This window comes from Halyomorpha halys, unplaced genomic scaffold, assembly GCF_000696795.3.
Source record: "Halyomorpha halys isolate HHAL.00 unplaced genomic scaffold, Hhal_1.1 Scaffold106.1, whole genome shotgun sequence".
In the NCBI taxonomy this organism is placed as follows: Eukaryota; Metazoa; Arthropoda; class Insecta; order Hemiptera; family Pentatomidae; genus Halyomorpha; species Halyomorpha halys.
The window spans coordinates 2,116,762-2,126,575 of record NW_027111449.1 but is presented as its reverse complement, the minus strand read 5'-3'; the positions used below and the strand labels follow the sequence as shown (position 1 = coordinate 2,126,575).

At 29.1% G+C, this 9,814-nt stretch overlaps 1 protein-coding gene across 6 annotated transcripts in view; it reads right to left on the bottom strand.

Moving 5' to 3' along the window:
• Positions 1-1,260: 1,260 nt before the first annotated feature.
• The window catches only part of LOC106677684 (uncharacterized), a 22,765-nt gene continuing 14,211 nt past the window's right edge, over positions 1,261-9,814 (bottom strand). For 2 of the 6 annotated variants that reach the window (XM_014415749.3, XM_014415746.3), the window contains exons 13-14: positions 8,846-9,178; positions 4,505-6,661 (exon numbers count right to left, since the gene is read on the bottom strand). In XM_014415749.3, coding sequence (XP_014271235.1) covers positions 6,607-6,661; positions 8,846-9,178 — 388 coding nt within the window. In that variant the 3' untranslated portion in view covers positions 4,505-6,606. Of the gene's footprint in view, positions 1,286-3,952; positions 3,981-4,246; positions 4,314-4,504; positions 9,179-9,814 lie in introns of those variants that run through there. The other 4 variants (XM_024360661.2, XM_067049472.1, XM_014415748.3 and 1 more) reach the window with 4 other exon arrangements.

Sequence of the window (9,814 nt, the reverse complement as noted above, 5' to 3'; positions counted from 1 at the left end):
AACATAATGGAGGGGACAACAGTAGCAAGAAGCCTTTGGCTACTTTCTTTGGTACCTCCGATCTTTGTAAAGTAGTCCTGCGTGCCAGACTCGGAGCTAATTTAAGCTCGAATTGTGTAATATATGATAAAAATGTGAAGAAGTGAAAAATTATAATAGATATAAGCTTCATAGTTTAAAAAAAAAAAAAAAAAAAAAAAGGGAAATGTTACATTTCCCTTAAAGTAATCATATTAGATTAGCCCTCCAAACTAGACCATTGTGCCAGTAGGGTATCATATTGCGCCTTCCTCAGGTCCTCTTAGGTCGTGCTTACTATGGTTAGTAAGCACCACATTATATTTGAATCAGTGACTAGAGAAATAACTCATTTCCAAAAATGTTAACCTTGGATCACAGTTTCTAAACAACAAAAAACCGCCATAAGACAACACTTTACTTTATATTAATACTTTGTGAGTTTTAATTAATGCATTTGGGGTTCTGTTTTTGTGAGGTTTTACGTGAAATTAATAAGACTTGGTTGTCCTATTTAGCCAATCTGGTTGGGAAACCCAGCTTTGAAAAAAAAATGGAGTGGAAGAGATTCTCAAGTTACTGTTTCAAGTGACTCATGTATCTAATTATTCTAGACTGTGGCACACGTTATTTAATATTTTTCTTATAATTGCATTTTTAAATAATGTAGGAATATGAAATTGGGTCATTAATTATATTATTTAATAGGATTTCTAGATTCCGTACTGTATCTTCATTACGTTATGTATGGAAGTGACGTGAACACCATTTTTCTCTAAGATTGCAAGGTTTTTTCCCCAATCTCTATGAGAAAAATATTTAGTGTATTTCAAAATAAGAATGTGTATCTAGTGTATTTCAAAATAAAATCACTCATCAAAGTGAATATGGTGAACCATCGTGCTAGTCAAGGTTAGTCGGACCAGAAAGTATTTTATACTTTTATAAAAATAACTACATTCAAGTATACAGTTTTACAAAATTATTTTACAGTAAATTATATTTTACAGCATTATATGAATACATGCTCAAAAATAATATAAAATCACTTAACAGGTTATGATTAATGAAGTAAAATTATTAATGATCAGGTTCTTAACAAGTAGAAGAAACTAGTCGTATAATCGATCAACTGTCGAATTGAATTAATAACAGATAAACCAAATAGTACCTTACCGGTTAAAACAAATTATGGAATTCAAGCATCTTCACTGACCCCCAAATGTATTTATCAGTCCAAGACTTCTTCAATATTTATCATAGTTTTCTAAATTTAAAAAAAAATTAATTTTTTGTGAGCTGGGTAAAATTTTTAGTCCAAAAGGGACTAGTAAAATCTATGTCCAGATGAGATAGAGTAGAGATATAAGACCACTTTATAAATATGTGTTATTATTATATATGTAATAAATAAGAGACCATTCAAATTCCGGTTGATTTTGGTATTTATGAATAAACTCTTCTTAATATATAGTCGTATATAAATAAACACAAGCAAAATATTTGAAGGCTATATGTTTACAATCGTTATTAAAAATTGTAAAGCAAAAAAAAACTGATACTGCGGACTCTTTCTAACATCATATTACAAGAGCTCAGGTGAACAAGTCAGTTATTTCAGCCCAATTTTTCAATACTTTAATAAAACCTATGTATAATTACTAGTCCTAATTATAGTTAGAGGAAATACAAAACGGCGGCTGTTTCCAAACGTTAAAAAAATTAATTTTTCATTAGAAGCTCTGTATCTTTAAAACTGCAAACACCATCAGAAACCGAAGAAAAGATCATTTGAAGTAGAGTAAATTTGCTAAAATATGAGCCATAATTGAGCAATTTACATTCAATAGTTCTTGAGATATAGCTTTTAAAATTTTTTTTATAAAAATCCTCTGAAGAATCCGTGGATAGTGAATTTATTTTGATGAATATCAACCTCAGGAACCATTCGACATACAGACGTTTATTAGTAACCAAATTAAAGCCAGGTAAATAAGGTATAAAATTTCAGAGAACATTGGTTTTGTATACAATAGTTATATGTTTGAAAAACAACGTTTAGAACATGAAACAAAAAGAAACTTGGAAATTGACATGGGTTGTCATTACTCTCTAAGTAGGTTACTACTTGTAGCCTATGTACCTCGCATCACATTTTTCAAAATGGCTACGTATTCTTTTATTTACTGTCCTGTAATTTATTTGCCGACTATTCAGAGGTAGGCTAAAAAGAAAACGAGTGTGGAAATTTTTAGACTTTCTTTTTCCTTTTCCTGTTATGCTTCGTGAGCAAGGAAAAGGAAAACCAGTGTAGAAATTTAATTTTACTACTTTCCATATATTTTTTCAAAAATATCTCACGAACGGGAGCATGGATTTTTGCAATTCAAATGATTTTCCAATTTTTTTAGTCAGGCTAAAAGTAAATGAATGTGAAAACATGTGATAATCCCAAGTGTAATATACTATTATCACATACATTATGATAATAAAACCCAACATAATATTCAATGTCATACACAAATTTTGAACACCTTAACAAACCATTTAATTTTTAGGCCAAACAAATAAAATGTTTAGGTCATTTAAGAAGATTAATAATGGCTTGTTTATTAATTTCAGAAACATTATTGTATTGAACTACCAACTGTGAATCGAACTTGTCAAAGCTAAACAGTCCTAAAAGTAAATATTAAAAAAAAGTGAAATATTTGTCTCTCTGTTGGCCATTATAGCCTCTGACAATTTTCATTGAGCCTTGGAAGAGACAAATCAAACATTTTACACTTTTACACTCAAGCTTAAAAAAAAAAAAGAAAATGAAGAGAAAATGTTAAGAGGTTCTGAAAAACTAGGTAATATTCAAAATTTGTAATTTGTCTTATCTGTACTGATTTTGTTGAGGGCTAGAGAGCGAATAAAATAAAAATACAATTTTTCATTCTTTTTCACATACTGGAATCAAGCAAAGAGGCAAAAAGAAAAGAAGGGAGTCACATGTTTCTGCCTACTTCTAATGTGTCCTGATCACCTTTTATTCAGTCTTTAAGTTTTCCTTTGTAGTTGTATATAATTGGGCTAGGGAGTGACCGAAACCAATTTGACAGAAGTAAAAAGTGTTGTAGTGATTGGTGTGTTCCATCAAAAATTCATATTGTTATGACAAAACCAGATAAACAAAACAAACTAGATTACAATTTAAGATCAGAACATCAAAATTAGAAGGAAATTTTGGCCTGAAGGAGGGTAATGAAAGAAAGATAAAATCATTCATTCAGCTACATATTATTCTTAAAAAGATCTGCAATTAAAATAGCAGCAAAATTGGAGAGACCCGTATAGTGTCATATTTATTCAGGAGCAAAGAACAATTTATTTCTTCTTAAAACGTTTGTTATGATGTATATATAAATTGGTAATAAAATAAAACTAATTTTTGTTAGCTAAGTAAGTTAGCTTTAATAAAATCTCTACAAGTACAAATAAAGTGAGCTCTGGAGAGTACAATACAAGACTCGACTTCCTTCTCTTGGGAAAAAAATTAACTGTTTAAGTGCACCTAGCTTACCAAATTATTTCAAATAATTAAGAAATGGAATATAGTCCGGGTGCGGTAAAAAAATAGTAAAAAAAAACAACTCAAAATAGTGATAACTATTTTAATGAGCCAACATTTTCCCCCATGTTGCAGGGCTGTTTTTAACAGAATTCAAAGTGACTTTGACTGCACCAGGACCATAATCCATCTATTAATAATACACACCATCAATCAGCAATCTTCCAGTATTTCAAATAATCTTTACAATATAAGAACAGGTTATAAGAATATTTTATATGTAACAGAAAAAAATAATTGCAAAGAACAAAAGAAACTTACAACTAAACAGGTAGAAAAGTTTTGGCAACCCAGTAGTTCTCAATGTGACTAGGCAGCCCTATTATTTTGTTCTTATAACCTGTTCCTTTCAAAGAGTAAGGAAAAAATAACTTATTAGTACTAATTGAATTACAATTGTTGTGACTTAATATAAATGTTGTTTTGTTTGAAAAAAATTGTATTATAGTTAACTAATTCATATAGTTATGAATGAGACTATAATGAAATGATATTAATTTCAATTCATTAGTAATTTAATATCAAAAGATTTTATTGAGTTAATTTTACCATCTCGTAAATCATTATGACCTATTATTGCATAATGTATTCAAATTTTGATTAATAATGATTCTAGTAAAGAGCAAATCATTCATAACATTCAGAATTTCTTATTCTTAGAGATAGTTTTGGTGGATAACTGGAAACAGAAAATTGCCAGGTATTAGAGAATTATCCATAACAATTCATTATGTTAGTATATAAAATTCAAATGAACGTGTTCACATTATTTTCTCAATACCATTTTAACTATTATATAACTATTAACTAATTATTTAGAGGTAGGAAAGAAGGGTAAGGATAAATAAGCCAGCCAAATCAAACTATAGCTCCATTAAGAGAATGCTTCTTTATTATTCTTTAAATTTAATTCAATAATACTGTATAACATATGAGAAATGCACTTGAAGGAAAATCTTTGAGGAGATGTAATAGCTTGCAAGCATTTTTCTAGTTAGTACAATCATCCCTCTCTCCTAAATATATTTGGTCTTTTGTAAAATATACATTTCTTTTGGTTTTAATTTAAATTTACATCAGAAGTAATATCTACAGACAAAACTAGAAGAACATGAAGAGAGAGAAAAACAAAATGACATATAATTGCATCCATCACGTACACAAGGGTCGTAAAAAACTTTATACAACTAGTACAATTTAATTCCATCTTAGAACTGTCATGGTAAAAAAAAATAAAACAAAAATAAATCAGTGACTGCAACTTCTTATCTTTTTTTTTTTTTTCATTTTTTATATTTACTTTAGGAATTAATAAAAAATATCACCCGTTAAGAAAGTCTTATAGAATAAAAAACTTTTTCCTCTATTTTATATATATTAAATAATAAATCAACAATGTATAAAATAGTTGTGAAATATTTTTACACTTCTTTATGAGAGGTAATCTTGTTAGCAATAATTTTAAATTACACTTTTACACGCTTGTCATCTAAATAATTACAAACATATTTATTGACTTGTTTGCATGCCATTTCCCAGTGAGAAAGGTGGGCGATCTGACTATACCGTGAGCGAATCCCTAATAAAATAGATTTTAAATACACTACAGTCTAATTTTAGTTGTTTAAAAACGCATTTCCGAATTCAGAAATTCAAAAAAAAAAATAAATATTTAATCAACAACAGCCATTAAAACCCCTTATATTTAATTCCGTTTTCCCAGTACTATGTCCAACAAGGAAATATATAAAATCTCTTATATTTTTTTTTCGTTTTTTATTTTTAAATATAAATTCGCTCACTATTTAAATCAAAAAACGACTTCTCAAGTCTTATTTGATATATTTTTATTATTGTAGTATCATAGTGTTTCAAAACATGATTACAAAATAAATCTATATATGTTCGCAAAGCGAGATCAGTCTTCGAGAAAAATATCACAATAGAGACACTAGTATGAATCTCATACTCCATGTATGTCCACTTAAGGTATAACAAATGTGAATCAATATACATATAAATATATAAAAATACACTGTAATAAAAATATCAAACAAAACAAAAAAAAATTGGGAGACAGAATGGCAGTTTTAACCGATAACTGTTTAAAATTTCTACACCAAAACTATTTAAAAAACGAAAAAAAAAAAAAAAACACTGAATTTACCGTAGGTACAAGTTAGGAGCAAAAAATACAGAAAAAAAAAAATGCAGACCGACCTTTCTCCCCTTTTTTTGGACACACAAGTTCTTAACTAGATTTTATTTATTACAGTTTTTTTCTTATTAACAAATATCAAAATTAACTGCAATATACTCAGGTGTCCTCGATACACTCACAATACAGCTAGTTTAGATAATATCACAGGTAAAGTGTAATCTTTCTTACCTCAAAAATAATAAATAAATAAAAAAGTAATAAAAACAAACAAAATACAAATACTTGGCTTTCTTAAGTAATACATAGTCTATATTTATATATATTTATTAAAAATTTAAATATATATACCTCATTTATATAATAACAAATTGCAGATTAAACATGACTTGCATTATCATGCTCTAAAAAACATATTACTTTTACTCATTTGTGAAACATTTATTATTACAAATATTATTCTTTTACCTACTATTAGTACGTATTATAACAAACTATTTCTTATGTACAACGACCCTTGACTTAGTGGATAGATATTTAGGGGTTGCCTTGTCGATCACAAAGCTTTCTTCCTTTCAACACTATTTACGAAATACCAAAATACTTCAGATCTAGTCATATACGACTAAGAAAATCTTAATCAACTAATACCTTTGATAAACAATAAAATCAAACAAATATATATTATGTCGAGGCTGCTCCCACGAGAGATATTAAAAACTTAATCCTAATGACTATTCTCAATTAAAAGTGGTAAATCACATTGTTTGATGACGTAATTCGACCGACAATAGTACATGTGTACTTGCTTGTACTAGTACGGTTCTAGCAAATAGCCATGGAACACAGGGGATTGTAATTCAATATATCTGAAATAGAAGGAAAATAAATTATGAGATTACACCTAAACTATGATTCTTAAGAAATTAAATGAACAATTTAAGAAGTGAGGCAGGCTGAGAGCAATACTAAATATATTTCATCAGTATATTCTCTTTAATAATATTTGAGGAGAAAATAAATATATTTACATATATACTTCTTTTTTTTAACATCATTTAAGAATAACATATAACAGTTCTCCCACTACCAACCCCACTTAAAATTCCTATTAAATATTAAGTCCTTCCACATAATCTGCTAGAGAATTTTAAATTATCCGACAGAAATAGTTATCTTATATTTAGTGTAAGAGCAGCCTCTCGAAGTTGTTCAATTCTTAATCCATAAAAATTGGATTGCAATGAACGGATATATAACTTGTAGTTAATTTCAACTTGCTTTATCTTTTTCAACAAAATCATAGAACTTCTAACAATCCAAATTTTATTAAAAATTGAATAAAAGAATACTTAAAAGAAACGATACAATCACATTATACCCATTTAAATAACCAATATTTCCCCTCTTTGAATGTTTTCTATAATTTAGTGCATTTCGATAGCATACAGAGTAATTTTATTTTCATACACTAATATACTTAATTAGACAATTACATACTTTTTAATCCAACAAGCAAATAGAAGACTAAATATACAAAGCTTTAAAACCATCAAATGTCTCATAAAGAGAGAATATAGTTAAAACACACATACACAAACTAGAGTGCCAACTGAGTTAGGAATTCGGTTTAATTGCTTACAAGTCTAGGTAGTAGTTAAACAGTACAAAACCACAAGCAATTCCAGTGAGACGATATTATTTATATAACATAAGTGCAAATATCAAGTTAGAACAAACACTACCACATATAAGGGAAATAGAAAAAAAAAAAGAAATATATAAATGTAAGAGAAAGTTACTCCCATTAATTCCTTAACTAACTGAAATTAAAGCCATCGCTCGGACAAATCGAAACAAAAAATACAATTACTTCTCTATAGTTTACAAAAAGTATCAAAACTAGTAAGTTTTAATAACAAACTTTTGGTTCGGTAAATTTAAAAACCTACATACTAACCGTAACATACATTTTTAACATAAATTGCCTAGTATATTTAAAATAAAAGCATTATTTTAAATTTCAATTTATTTTTTCATTTCACTTAATTCTACAGGAAAATAAATACATCACATCACTAGAGACCTACAATCTTTAGTATTTCTTTAGTTACTTTTCTATAAATCAAATTGGCCATGTTTCTCGTAGATATTAAGTTCACCGATCCAAAAAATTAAAAAAATTATTATAGAAAAAAAATCTTCATAGTTCTTTACCACCCAACGATTGCTAAAAACTAAGTTTTCAATCCTCTTATACAACTGATAACTGAGCGACTTATTATTTTGTACAGCTAACGTATACAGTGGCAGCCAATACCTTAATATGTCCTCCCTATCTGTCAGGAAATCACCGCACGCTTTAATAGCTAGAAGTTTCACCGTCTTATTTATTGTGCATGGATGAATTTCGCACATAGTTTAACTATAATTTACACTTAACCAACAAGTCGACATTTGTTTTTAAATGGAATATATACATACACTAAAGTATTTAGAAAACAGCCAACTTCGATTACAATTTTTGGGAGAATAATAAAACAAAAAGGTCCCAATTTCTTTTATAGATAACTAATTTAATAAGGTTAAATAATCTGTACCTCAACAGAATCGTAAAACTACCTAACAGGCTTTATAATAAACAGTGATCTGTAACTACAGCCTAGGACAATTTGAAATTCATGAGCAGCTTTATAAGTGGCCCCCCATTCTTAAGCAGTAACCAAACAATATAAAAAAAGATTAAGCCTGGAAATCATCAATGAATTTATGCACTTTTTAATGCAAAACAATACTCACACGAAACAATTTAGAAGCCCACCAAGGAAGTTTTTTAATAACTATAACTAAAGGTTTAAAAATCCTGGTGAAGAATCGTTATAATAAACTTTAAATCTCAGCTACTTTTATAATACACAATTAGAATTAACTAAACAAAAGAACAAAATAATTATTGTAAAAAAAAGAAGTATCATATAAAAAAAAAGAAAAGATAAAACTTGTAGTTGAACCTATTTTTTCTTTTATGGAACAATAGATATAAGACTGCTTACTGCTGAACAGCCTGAGGTTGAGGCTGAGCAGCGTATTGATAGAACGCCTGTGGAGGGGGGTGTGAAGGGGGACCATGGTGCTGCGCTGGGTAGTAGTGAGTGGCCGCCGACTGAGGAGCTCCCGCCCCCTGGTATCCACAACCTCCGCCCCTGGCTCCCCAAAACTTATGGTTAACGATTCCAGCTGTTGGGTCCATGTATGGTGGTGCTGACATGTACAGTTCATTGCTTCCATTTCCAGCTGCTGCTTGCTGTTGTTGCTGCTGCTGCATATGGTAGCGATTATAGCCACGGTTCATATTAGCCTGAGGATTCATATTGTTACCTCCGTATCTGCAAATAATATATAAACAATAAATATTAGCTACTTAATTATATAATATAAAAACTAAAGAATCTTGCCTAATTCCCCAGACTGTTTGCCCCCAGATATATGACCTAATCTTTATAATAATGCTCATCTATAGGTTTAGTTAATTTTAAAATGTTGCTCGATGTAAGTAAAAGTTTGTAAAGATAACTCTAATCTTGGAATATTGGGAGGGGATGCAAAGAGAAAATTCACTCTAATTTTTTTTGGTTTTATGATCTCTTCTTGAGAGATTGTAAGCTCCATGCATCAAACCAATACTTTTTATAACTGATTATTTTCAAGGTAAGAGTGGGTGTGGCGGATCTACGCTGATATCCAGTTTTAACTTATTTTAAAATGTTGCTTAATATATGAATTCATTTTTTAAATAATTGTTTATAAATGTTTTTAAGGAAAAAAGACACCTTTTTTGGGTTAAAAAAAAATAAGTGGTACCCTTGTCAGGCTAAAAAAAAATTCACTGCTCCCTTTTTGGGCTAAGAATAAATTCACAGCACCCCTCCCTTTCCAGTTTATATATATATATATATATTTCACTGCTCCCTTTTTGGGCTAAGAATAAATTCACAGCACCCCTCCCTTTCCAGTTTATATAT